Here is a 13,401-nt window from a genome sequence, read left to right on the forward strand (position 1 = left end):
ATCCTATGCCTCCTTCTTAGATGACTTCTTTGATCGCCAGCATGGGATATGTCCCTCTTCTCTGTTACCTCCTGGAGTTTGCTTTCGGCTCCTGCTCCAGCAGCTTAACTTCACGCACCTGCACACCCCTTCACCACCTGAGCTTCATGTGGTGGCCTGTGTTCACCTTGGCCTTTGTTTGCTTCCTAAGGACACTACTCTACACTCTTGTCACCTTCAGTTTCACAACCTTCGCACAAAACTTCATGATAATACCTTTGTGTGCACTGATGGCTCTCCCACTGACCTTGGTGTCAGGTGTATCTTCGTCATTGGCACTGAAGTTTTTCTGCATTGGTTTCTGGAACACTGCTTAGTATTTGCAGCAGAGCTCTTCACCCTGTATCAGGCCATGCAGTATATCTGGCAACACAGGCTTTTCAGTTGCGTTGTTTGCTCCAACTCTCTGTGCCCTTCAAAGCTCTTGTGTGCTATACCCCATCCATTCCTTAGTGCAGCAGGTCTAGGAAAGCTGTAACTTGCTCACTCTTGATGGAGCCACTGTGATGTTTCTATGGATTCCTGGTTATGTTGATCTGACAGGAAATGAGGCAGCTGACGCTGCTGCCAAGGCTGCAGTCCTCTTACCTCTGCCCACTAGTTCTTCCATTCCTTCTGATGATCTCTGTGTTGCCATCTGTCAGCAGGTGATAGCATTTTGGCATCACCACTGGTCCTTTCTTCATGGGAGCAAGTTCCAGGTTAATAAGCTTCTCCCAGCGGCTTGGACGACGTCATCTCGGCCCTCTCACCATGAGGGTTGCGTATCGAGCATGGTCTTTTTAGCCATCGCCATTTGTTAAGTTGTGCTCCCCCCCCCCCCCCCCCCCCCTTTGTGCTCATTGAGCTCAACTTTTGACAGTCAACCATTTCCTGACGGAATGCCCTTTTTTTAACCACTTACATTCTCGTTTGTGTTTGCTTTCTTAGCTATCGGCCATTGTAACGAACACTGCGCAGGCTGTTAACTGTGTTTTACTTTTAATCCATCATAGCAGTATGGTGAAGGAATTTAATTTTTAGTTCAGGACCACCGTTTCTCTATTGCGTATTTTACAGACCTTCCTCCACATCCCTATTTTTAGCTTTCTTCTCTTCTATCAATTGGAATTAACATGTAGTCATTTTTTGCTCCTCTCTTTGTTTTCGTGTTCCACAGTTCTGACATTGACATGTATGATCCTACTTGTTTTTGTACCCTAAACCAAACCAAAACAAAACAATATTTGCTAACCTTTAGTTTCTTTGGATGCCCTCAGTTCCACCACCTGATAAGGATATCAGTAAAGGTTTGTGCATATTATTGCTACCAGTTATTAGATACCTTCTTCCAATATCAGTGATGGGTGGAAGTCAAGTAAATGCATTTCTTTGCAATATTGGCTCAGAGAGGCCTCTGACTGGGCTTCATAAAGAGATGAAGTTATGTTGAACAGATGTTTAACTTAAAATCAGTAATTTGTCACAAATTTGTGTGTGTGTGTGTGGGGGGGGGGGGGGGGATTTTGTTAAGGGAGACAGACATTGATGTGACATGGAATTTTCATATTCCTTCTTTTTGTAAGTAAAGTTTTTTTTTTTTGCCCAGAAGCTGGGTGTCATTCTGTTGATTAATAATGTAGTTATATATTCACAAACTATTGATATGTGCATTTTTGGTATTTTTGCTCCTTTATGTTATGAAAGTGCTGGCTTTCAACAAAGAATGGTTATTAACTGGTGCTTATGGCCAAATACAAAGTTCTTCATGAGAATGACTCGTACCATTGCACTGTGGTGAGAAATTTACATTCCAAACATATCAGACCATTGGAGGCCAAGCATATCCTTTTCATTTATATTTGTTATGAACTTAGCTGCTACACACTTAAATTAATATGCAGAGTTCTGAAAGAAGCTACTGAGTGAAGTGGCATGGGGTTAAGCCACTAGGCTTGTATTCAGTTCTGATCCAGTAATCCAGACTCAGGTTTCCAGTGATTTCCTTAAAATTTATGGCGGTCACATTTGATAATTGGCTAGCCTTTCCTTCCTTGACCTTCTCCAACACAGGAAGTACACTATCAGTAATCAACTTTGATTCCATAAAGAACTGCCTGTACACCAGTAAGACTACATGGTGACATGTACTGGATTGTAACTCTAATGCACTGAAAATGACTTATTTGTAGTCAAAAGCAAAATATGCAACAGTAATAAAAATTAACGGGATTGCGACTGATTGCTGTTGCGTCTCCTTCCTTACTATCTGTAATGACCACACTTAACAAAATGCCAAAATCCAACCAGCCATATCCTGAAAGGTTCTCATTATACAGTATACGTATTTCTGAAGATTATGTACACACTATGAAGAAATATGTGCCATGCTCTGTGTTGTTTCCAAATACAAAGTCTCATTGACAAGTGAACTTAGATGAAGGTAATCCATTAAAAGTTAATAACAACATATTATGAAAAGGATAGATTGCTACTCACTGTAAAAATGAAACACCGTGTTGCAGAGAGGCACACCATAAAGAAAGTTACACATTGAGCTCTCAGCTAGAGCCTTCTTCAGAAAACACAGTATAACACACACACACACACACACACACCACACACACACACACACACACACACACACACACACACACACATAGCACAGCACAGCACACTTCGCCTACACACGGCCACTTCTGCCAGACTGCTGCTTTCGCATTGAATGACAGCAGCAGTCTAGAGTGGACCAGGGAGACGGGGAGGGATAGCAGAGTATGGCAAGGGGGAGAGAAGAACAGAGCATGCAGGGACTTGATGGCAGTTGGACAATGCTGTCAGGCACAGCGTAGGGGTAGGGAGAATATCCAGAAAGGGGGGTGAACTTTTTGGAAACGAAGAATGTGTTATAAAGATAACTCCCACCTGCGCATTTCAGAAAAAGCTGGTGGTAGAGGGAAGAATCCAGGTGGCCAGGATTGTGAAGCATCCATTGAAATCAAGCATGTTATGTTTAGCTGCATGTTGTGCCACAGGGTGGTCCACGTTGCTCTGGGCCACTGTTCGGCAGTGGACATTCATCCTGTTTGGACAGCTGGTTGGTGGTCATAACAATATAAAAAGCTGTGCAGTGATTGCTGCAGAGCTTGATGTGACACGGCTGCTTTCACCAGTGAGTGGCCCCTGGGTAGGGTGCCCCCTCATTTCGGGGCATGATGATATATAATCGAAGCCCTGATGAAAGGATGTGGTTCAGTTGTTCCAGCACCAGGGTGTATTGGGTGATGAAGGGGGCATTAATTTATAATTGGTTATTGTGGATGGTGGTAGGATTGGTGGTGTGTAGGATATGACAAGGGAAATCTGTTTCTGATCTAGATCTGGGGGTAGTGCCTGTCTTTGAAGGCCTTTGTGGGACATTCATGGAGTTCTTGTCACTGCAGATACAGCATCACCGTGTGTCCAGCCTGTATGGGAGGAATGTTTTGGTACGGAAGGGATGGCAGCTGTCAAAGTGCAGGTCTGTTGGTGGTTGGTGGGTCTGATGTGCAGAGGTATGGATGGAACCATCAGAGAGGAGGAGGTCAGTGTGCAGGTAGGTGGCTCACTCTGTTGAGGTCAACTAGGTGAAGTGGGTGGTAGAGAGAGGATGTTGAGGTTTTGATGGAATGAGAATAGGTGTATTTGCCATGAGTTCAGATCATGATGATATAGTCCATGAACCTGAATCAGACCAGGGGTTTGGGGATTTGGGAGGCCAGATAGGTTTCCTCCAGATGTCCCATAAAGAGGTTGGCATAGGAGGGTGCCATGTGGGTACCTATGATTGTGCTACAGATTTGTTAGTATACCTACCCTGCAAAGGAAAAGTAGTTGTGTGTTAGGATAAATTTAGTAAGGTGTATGAGGAATGAGATAGTGGGTTTGGAGTCCAAAGGACTTAAGGAAAGGTCGTGTTCAATATCGGCAAGATCATGGGCATAAGGGATGTTGGTGTACAGGGAGGTGGTGTCAACAGTGACAGTTAGGGATCCAGGAGGTAAAGGGGTGGGGACGGTAGAGATAAAGAGATCTGATGCACAGTAGCAGGATCTTGTGGAGGGAGCAGAAGTGGTTCTGGGATGCCTGTGCCATGTAGATGTGTTTTTTCAGTACCAGGTTTGTGAAGGACAGGGACTAGCAGAATCTACTTCCTGGTTTCTTAATTGTCACTGTTGATACCAATTCCCTATACACAAACGTCCCTCATTCCCATGGTCTTGCCACTGTTTAACACCTAGCATCCTTCAGACACCAAACCACTGCCTCTTTCCTCACACGCCTTACTAACTTTATCCTAACACAAAACCTCTTCTCCTTTGAAGAGAAGGTATGCAAACAAATATGCAGGACAGCCTTCTTGACCTCCCAAAACCCCAAATCCCTGGCCTGGTTCAGGTTCATTGATCATATCTTCATGACCCGGACTAAGGACTGAAGGGCTCACTCCTGCACCTCCTCAACACCTTCTGTCCCGTCCACTTCACGTGGTTCTCCTCAACCCAGCATGTCACATTCCTGCATGTTGACCTCCTCTATTGTGGCTCTACCCACACCTCTGTCCATATTAAACCAACCATCCACCAACAGTACGTGCATTTCAAAAGTTGCTGTCCCTTCCACATCAAAAAATTCGTCCCATACAGTGTGGCCACCCAGTGCATCATAGCTCTAGTGAAAAGAACTCCTTTGTCGATTATGATGTTCTCTCAAAGACCTACAAAGACAGGCACTATGCCCCAGAACTACTTCGCAAACAGATCAGTGCCATATCCCTACACACCACCCAAGAACCCACTACAAAAGAGTGCCACCTTTGTCATCCAATGCAATCCTGGACTGGAGTACTGAACCATATACTTCATCAGGGCTTTGATTATCTATCTTTAAGTCATGGTTGAGAGACAACCTTCCCAAGATACTTCCCCCACCCCTCCTGAAGTGGGGTTCTGTAACCCATCCAGATTCCACAACATCCTAGTCCATCCCTATGCCACTCACAATCCCAACCGTTGCCACAGAGATAGGGACTTGTGGAAGACCCAATGCAAGACTTGCCCAATCCACCCACCCAGCACTTCTTATTCCAGTCTTATCACAGGCTTATCCTACCCCATCAGATGCCGGACCACTTGTGAAAGCGGTCATGATATATATCAGCTCTGTTACAATCATTGTGCAGCTTTTTGTATTGTTTGACTCCAACCAATCATCCACCAGGATGATTTTTCACTGCCAAAGTGGACCACCCTATGGTACAGGATGCAACTGAACATAACATGCTTGCTATCAGTGGCTGCTTCACAATCCAGGCCATCTGGATCCTCCCCTCCACACCCAGATTTTCTGAACTGTGCAGAAGGGAGTTATCTGTACAACACTGCCCAGTGATGCTATTTGTGGTACGAGGTACCCTCCGCCAAGCACCGTAGGGTGGATTGCGGAGTATGTATGTAGATGTAGATGCTCCAGAAATTATCCTGGCCTCAGCCCACAATAACCTACTGTCCCCACACGCTTCAGCAAACAGTTTCCCCCACGCTCAGGGGCTCAGCATTCATTTGCTGGGTAGGGGCTTGGCAACCCCAGTGTTCCTGAGCTGGGGGTTGGTCAGTGCCGCCACTCCTCTGTCACCATAAGCTCTGGGCATGCTTAAGCAACCTCTGTGCAGTATGGCAGTGGATCGTTGTATGTCACAGGGAATGGGGATCTTGGCTTGACCACCCAGATCACGAGAACTGTGAAAACCTCTATATAGTGGGCAACCTCTGGGAAACCTGCCACACCTCAGTTGTATAAGGCGTACTCAGGCACGCAGGGCTCTGTCTGAGTGGAACCTTATTTCCCTTGTGGAACCAAAATGGGTCCTCCAAAATTTTCTTTTACTCCTCCCAGCCAGAAAGGTGGGCCGCTGGAAGTACTAACGCCCCAGCTAATTAGAGGGATTAGGTAGCCAGCCCTCCAGATGCAAGAGTAAGGCAGTACACGGCAGTAAAGAGTAACAGAACACAGGCTAGTAATCAGCGTTCCTAATAATAAAAAGGAAAGAAGGAAGTGTCAAGAAAGTCTCACCTTTCTACATCCAGAAGGGCTTAAAAGGAATTGCCAGAACTCTAAAATCTATAAAGCAGTTGCGAAGTGGGACACTGTTGGCTGGAGCTTCAAGTTCCCGACAAGCTGTTAACCTATGGAGTGCTAAGTGCCTGAGCAAATATGCCACAATACAGAGCGCCACAGCACTTCTTACTTCAGTAAAGGTGTGATACCATGTAGGGACCTAGTTGATCTACCAACTGAAGAGTCAGTGGGCTCCAGAGGGAATTGTGGATGTTCAGTTTCGTTCTTACCTACAACACCCCCAAACTCCCAGAGCAAGTCAAGGCAGGCTTTCTTCACCTAAATGTAAGGTCTTATGTCCCAAACCCAATGTACTGTTTTAAATACCAGCGTTTTGGGCATACAACCCTAGGAAGTAAAGGCGAAGTGATGTGTGCCAACTGCGGTAAGGCCACTCATAAAGGAGTTGGTTGCTCATCTCCAACCAGATGTATCAACTGCTCTGTAAATCACCCTGTTTGAAGTAGGGACTGTAGAATCTTTCTAGAGGAATGCAAAGTACACGAAATAAAAAACAACCAAGTGTATTCCCTATGGTGAGGCCGAAAAGATCTAAAAGTCCATGCAGCCTCCCACAGTTCCTACATCTTTTGTGTCAATGGTTCAGAAACCTACTCCAACAGCAAATGCCTCTACACAAACAGAAGTGGCGAGTGCACTTCTAAAGCAGCAGGTGTTTCAGAGCCAGTAGTCCCCCCCCCCCCCACTCTCCCCAAACAGCAGACAAATGCACAGCGACCAACTTGGGAGAGTGCCAGGCACGACTAACGGCTGAGGCTGTTCAGAAGCCCACCATGGCTATTACCACTCCTACTCCAGCTCCAGCAAAGCCCAAAAAGCTGCTGTAAAGTAGCAACATCAAGTAAAATCCAGTGGTAAACCATCGGACCATGTCAATGTGATTCTACCTGATGCTTCATCTGACTCTTCCCCGGAGGTGTTGGAGTATGAGATATGTGTGGGACATTCATCTTGCCCACGACTGAACCTCCACCTGCTGCAGTCTCCCCACCCCGAAGGAGAGACAGGATGAAGATGTTACCTCCGTGATAGATGGCTTCCATATTTCAGTGGGACTTTCAGGGGTTCAGGATGCATGTGGAGGAACTTCGTCTACTATCTTAGGATGGACCACTGTGTCTGTGTCTCCAGGAGACTAATTTCCATCAATCATACACCCCTGAGCTTCGGGGCTACATACTCCACAAGAAAAGGTTGACCTGAGTGGAGAGAGAGCTAGAGGAGGAGTAGGTGTTTTCGTCTACTGACTACCATTCCTCGCCTCTCCCTTACAACCAATTTTTCAAGCAGTTACCATATCAGTGCAAGTGCGTCATCCATTGAGAATATTTTCCCTTTACCTGCCGCCACATGATGCACCGAACAAAGAAGCTCTAGTCATTGTGTGCATATTTGCTAAATTCAGAACAGAGCAAGCACTTCTGCACTGCAACTGGGTTGTTCTCTGCCCTCAATCTCCCGCGTTGCTCTCCAGCCCTTGCTCCCATGGCTCAATGTGAAGTGGTTGGTGACCTGCACAGAAGTGATCACTTCCCAATCTGGATCCACTTGCCAGATATAGAGGAACTCAAAAGGAAACTGCTACGATGGGTACTCAGTAGAACAGACTGGATGTTTCACAGGCAGCTAGCCCAGTTTGCACATCATGCCAATGTTGAGGAATGGGTGGATTGTATTACCAACATGATCCACTGTCCATGGGACAACTGAAGAGGCAGCCTGTCCCTTGGTGGGGTGATGAATGCCACACTGCAATCAGAACCAGCCATGCTGCTCTGTATAGGTTTGAGTGCTGGCCAACTGCAGAGACTCTTGCAGCCTTTGAGGTGGCGATAGCAAAATGTCGCCAGATTATTTGAGAGAGCAAGAAAAGGTAATGGGAACAGTTCCTGAACTCCATGAGGAGCTTGGTTGTATGGGAGACCATCAAGAGAATTTCTGGGAGAGGAAGGAGGTGCCCCATGGCTGCTCTAGGGGGGAACCAGCTCTCTCCAAACCAATCCGCAAGACATTGTAGGGATGATGGTGGCCTATTTTGCTACACTTACTGCCACAGCCAGTCAGGATCCAGGTTTCCAGCACCATAGAGTGGTTGCTGACAGGAGCAGTTTGGACTTCCAGTTCACCTATGATGAAGATTACAGCTGCCCATTTTCCAGGGGGAACTGGATACTGCATTGTCTGTGGCTCGTGAAATATCTCCTGGTCACAACAGAACCCATGACAGTATGCTGCGGCACCTTACAAGGCAAAACAAAGATATCCTACTCGCACTTTTTGATGCCATTTGGGTGTCAGATCACTTTCCTGTCTCATGGCATGAGGCCATTTTGATTCCTCTTTTAAAACCTGAAAAAAACCATACATGCCTGAGTAGTTACCATAGTGTTGCCCTCACTAGCTGCATAGGAAAGACCTTGATCAGATGGTCAACCGCCGCATTGGCTGAACTTAGAATCCAGGCAACTCCTTAGTCGCTTTCAGTGCAGATTCAGGAGGTATCGTTCCACCTTTGATAACCTGGCCCTCCTGGAGGCAGGTAAACAACAGGCTTTCTTGCACCAGCATCGCTTTCTAGGTGTATTTTTTGACATCGAGAAAGCCTGCGATACTACTTGGAAGCATCTTATCCTCGAACAGCTTCACAAATGGAGTTAACTTGGTTGGCTTCCCATTTTTATTCGGTCCTTTCTCTCGCCACAGTATTTTCGATACTGAGTCAGTGATATCCTGTCTGATCGCTTTGAGCAGGAGACTGGTGTCCCTCAAGGTAGTGTTTTAAGTGTGACTGTCTTTGCCATAGCTATTAATACCATTACATCAATAGTGAAAAGTCCTGCCAGTTTTCTTTGTGGATGACTTCTCTTGGTTTTGTTCATCTTCAAGCCTTACAATGACAACACATGAGTTGCAAGTAAATCTTCAATGTTTGTTAACTCTTCTCATTCCATTTTAAACTTTACTGAGTTGAGGATGAGGGACACTGTTCTTAATTTTAAACACACAGTGAGATTTCTGTGCCTCATATTTGACTGTAAACTTATAAGGTTGCCACATCTCAAGGACCTGGGAAAACCGTCACTTAAGGCTGTAAGTATCTGAAAATATCTTAAAACAGTACATGGGGAGCAGATAGGGGTTGTCTGCTCCAGTTTTACAGGGCATTTGTGTGATCTCGGCTCAATTATGAATGCACGGCGTATGGGTCTGTGAGACCTTGATTAAAGATGTTGGATGTGGTGCACCACGAAGGGATTCAGTTGCCACTGGGGTATTCAAAACAAGCCCCATACCAAGTGTGTATGGAGGCTGGTGAACCACCACTTAATATAAGGCGACGACTACTTAAGGTGCGCCAGACATATGAAACAACTGTCCACACCATACACATGTGCATACCGTACCATTGCTCCGCTTCCACAGGCATGGTTTTTCGTAACCAGCAACAAGCTACAAGGTCCTATGGGATTCCCACACAGGATTGCCTTTTAGCGATGGCTGTGGCTGGTCTTAATGTTTTACACTGAGGTTGGAGCAGATTTCCACCTTGGCTCCTCCAGAGACCCAGACTTATTTTAGACTTGACTAAACCGAAAAAAGATAGTACACCAGATCTTACATTCCAATCTATTTTTTAACATTTTGGATGTGCATCTCAGTTTAACAGTAGTTTACACTGATGGCTCCAAACAAGGGAATTCCGTTGGCTGCTCTGTAATGTCACCAGGATTCGCCTTCCTGACGAGAATACCATTTTCACAGCAGAGCTCCACGCAATCATGAAAGCACTGGAACAGATGCTTCGTATTTGGGGCAAATAGTTTCTTATCTGCTTCAGTTCCCTTAGTGCCTCACAGTCGTTACAGAATCTATATCCAGCTGAGAAGTTGTCCCAGCTGATATATAACCAACTATATGGCTGTGTGGCAGGCCATGTAGGGATATGGAGAAATGAACAAGCTAATTGGGCAGCCATGGAGGTGTGCAGAGGACAGAATGTTGCACAGCGTCCTATTCCTTTGGAGACTGTCGTTTCTGTGCTACACAAGAAGTGTATGCAATTGTGGGATGTGGAATGGCTAGCGGTGATGCCCAGTAAGCTGCGGTTTGTGAATTCAGCTACCCAGCCATGGTGTTCCTCCTGCCAGTTGCTCAGGCAGGATGAAATGACACTCACAAGTCATCAAATTGGGCACTACCCTCTCACATATAGCTACCACGGCGATAGGATCCCCAGTTTTGTGGTGCTTCTTGGGTGCACGTCTCTATTCACCATATTTTAACAGGATGCATTCTATTCTGTGATACTAGGGCAGCAAAATATTGGCGGGAATCTGCCCTCTAATTTTAGCTGATGACGAGACGAGTGTGACTAAAGTTTTAAAGTTTTGTGATGTTTCTGGACTCTGGCCTAAACTTTTAGGCTGAAGGTTTTAGTGTGTTGCAGCATGGCTGGCTCCTTTTTTATTTTTGCCGTCAGCCAGCCATATCCATCTGCTGTCTTGTTTTAGCTCCTTATGCCACGTTCTTCCTGGTAGTGAATGGTTTAATATTGACGCAATACTTCGTTCCGTGTTTCTGTGCAGGTACACACACAGTTTTCCAACTTTTGTCACCTTTGTTTTTTGTGCTGTTTTATCCTTCTGTTTAGTGTATTTTACTGACACTCATCTCAATCTGTTTTCGTACGGGTGCTGAAAACCTTGCTCTCATGCGTCCATACCATCATATCCATCCATCCAGTCAGTTTCCACACCCTCATCCCCTGTCCTGTCGTCTCCTCCCAATTCACATCCTCTCACGCTCATTGCATGCTGCCTCTGCTTATGCCCCCTATTGATCTTTCCCTTTCTCTGCTCCTCCCCTTTTCCATTTCCTGTCCCCCCTTCACCCACAGCCTCACAATGCTGAGCCTGGCAGCCTGGTCCTGCTGTCATCTAGTCCCTGCATGCACCACCATACAATGTTCTTCTCTCTTCCTGTCCACACGCTGGTAACCCTTTCCCTTCCCTGACCCGCTCTGGATTGCTGCTTCCATTCAACAGTGGTCATGTGTGCATGATGAGTGCCTGATTGTGTAAAAATGTTGTGTGTGTGTGGGGGGGGGGGGGGGGGGGGGGGGTAAGGTGGATGGGTTCGCGGGCGTGCGTTCATGCAGTTTCTTTTCTTTTCTTTTCTAAAGGAGGTTTTGGCCTGAAGCTCAGTGTGTAACAGTCTTTTCATTGTGCCTGTCTGCAACTCAACATGTCATCTTTAGAGTGAGTAACAATCTACCCTTTTCGCAATATTGTTGATGTTCCAACCTGGACTTCCAATTGTTTGAAAGTGAATAACAGTTACAGCTATTGCATACAAAGATGATGATGAAGCTTCTCAGTGCTCAGTATATGACAAGCTGTTCAATGTGTTCTGACTTTTTATTTTTATTACACACTGAAGTTCTGTTGCTGATTAATTTCTTATAAACAACAAATAATTCTTTAGAATGAACCTTCACTCTGCAGTGGAGTGTGCGCTCGCTGATATGAAACTTCCTGGCAGCTCAAAACTGTGCACTGGATGGGTATTCAAACCTGGAACCTTTGCATTTCGTGAGAAAGTGCTCTGTTGACTTGAGCTGTCCAAGCACGATTCATGACCCACCCTCACAGCTTTACATCCATCAGTACATCTCTTACCTTCCCTCCCTCCCCCCCTCCCTCCCCCCCCCCCCCTTCCCCACTCCGCTTTGGTTAATGCATGTCTTCACAATATATTTTCTTCCAGGACTGCTTGTTCTGCAAGTTTCACAGGAGAACTTCTGTGAAGTTTGGAAGATAGGAGATGTGATACTGGCAGAAGTAGAGCTTTTTGGGGGGGGGGGGGGGGCTGTGAGTTGTGCTCGTGTAGCTCAGTAGTTGCAACAATTGCCCGCAAAGGCAAAGGTTCCAGGTTTGAGTCCTGGTCTGGCTCATAGTTTTAATCTGCCAGAAAGTTTCGACATAAAAACTTATTGTGAACAAAAATACATTTGTATAACAGTAATTCATTATAATTTGGTTTTGTTGTGTTTTGGTTGTTTTCAGAGCCGAGGTACTGGTTGGCAAATGCACAGAACTTAATATGGCTAAGAAACCATGTTGTGGCCCCGCTGTCTGAAGAATTCACATTTAGAGCTTGCATGCTACCACTTCTGCTGCAGTGTTTCCGACCAATGACAGCTGTATTTGTATGTCCCTTATTTTTTGGCGTAGGTAAGAACAACATAATTATGAACTTGCTGTACTCTTTTTGTTTCCAGTTACTAGTGATAATTTTTTGTTTACAAATTTGTTATTTTTGTATTTAGAATCCAGAAATAAAAACAGATGGGGATTTTTGACAATCGTACTAATGAAGTAGAGAGGATATAAAATGTAGACTGGCAATGGCAGGGAAAGCGTTTCTGAAGAAGAGAAATTTGTTAACATCGAGTATAGATTTGAGTGTCAGGAAGTCGTTACTTGAAAGTATTTGTATGGAGTGTAGCCATGTATGGAAGTGAAACATGGACGGTAAATTGTTTGGACAAGAAGAGAATAGAAGCTTTTGAAATGTGGTGCTAAAGAAGAATGCTGAAGATTAGATGGGTAGTTCACATAACTAATGAGGAGGTACTGAATAGAATTGTGGAGACAAGAAATTTATGGCACAACTTAACCAGAAGAAGGATCAGTTGATAGACACATTCTGAGGTGTCAAGGGATCACCGAATTAGTATTTGGAGGGAAGTGATGACTGGAGGGGGGGGGGGGGGATCATAGTGGGAGGCCAAGAGGTGAATACAGTAAGCAGATTCAAAAGGATGTAGGATGCAGTAGCTATTCAGAGATGAAGATGTTTGCACAGGACAGAGTAGCATGGAGAACTGCATCAAACTAGTCTTCGGACTGAAGACCATGACAACAAGGGTCATTTGTAGAATAAATCTTTCACTCTGCAAAGGAGCATCTGTTGATAACAACTTTGTGGCAAATTAAACTGTTCAGTGGATCAAAACAAAAAATCAAACCCACACCTTTTGCTGTCAGTAACTACAAATACTTGTATCTTGATTCAAGTCGTGGCATGGCAGTCAGCTTTAATGTATCTTTAATATGTAAAGAAGTTAGATTGCTCACGTTGTTTGTCATTTGTTTATAATATTCATATAATATTTTAAAAACCACACATTTTAAGCAAGTCAAA

General features: G+C 45.1%; 1 protein-coding gene across 2 annotated transcripts in view; it reads left to right on the top strand.

Moving 5' to 3' along the window:
- LOC124612402 (CAAX prenyl protease 2) overlaps window positions 1-13,401 on the top strand; it is a 102,143-nt gene that overhangs the window by 5,930 nt on the left and 82,812 nt on the right. For both annotated transcript variants that reach the window (XM_047140586.1, XM_047140585.1), the window contains exon 4: window positions 12,261-12,428. In XM_047140586.1, the coding sequence (XP_046996542.1) occupies window positions 12,261-12,428 (168 nt within the window). The remainder of the gene's footprint in view (window positions 1-12,260; window positions 12,429-13,401) is intronic.

The sequence above is a fragment of the Schistocerca americana genome, chromosome 4 (assembly GCF_021461395.2).
Source record: "Schistocerca americana isolate TAMUIC-IGC-003095 chromosome 4, iqSchAmer2.1, whole genome shotgun sequence".
Taxonomy (NCBI): domain Eukaryota; kingdom Metazoa; phylum Arthropoda; class Insecta; order Orthoptera; family Acrididae; genus Schistocerca; species Schistocerca americana.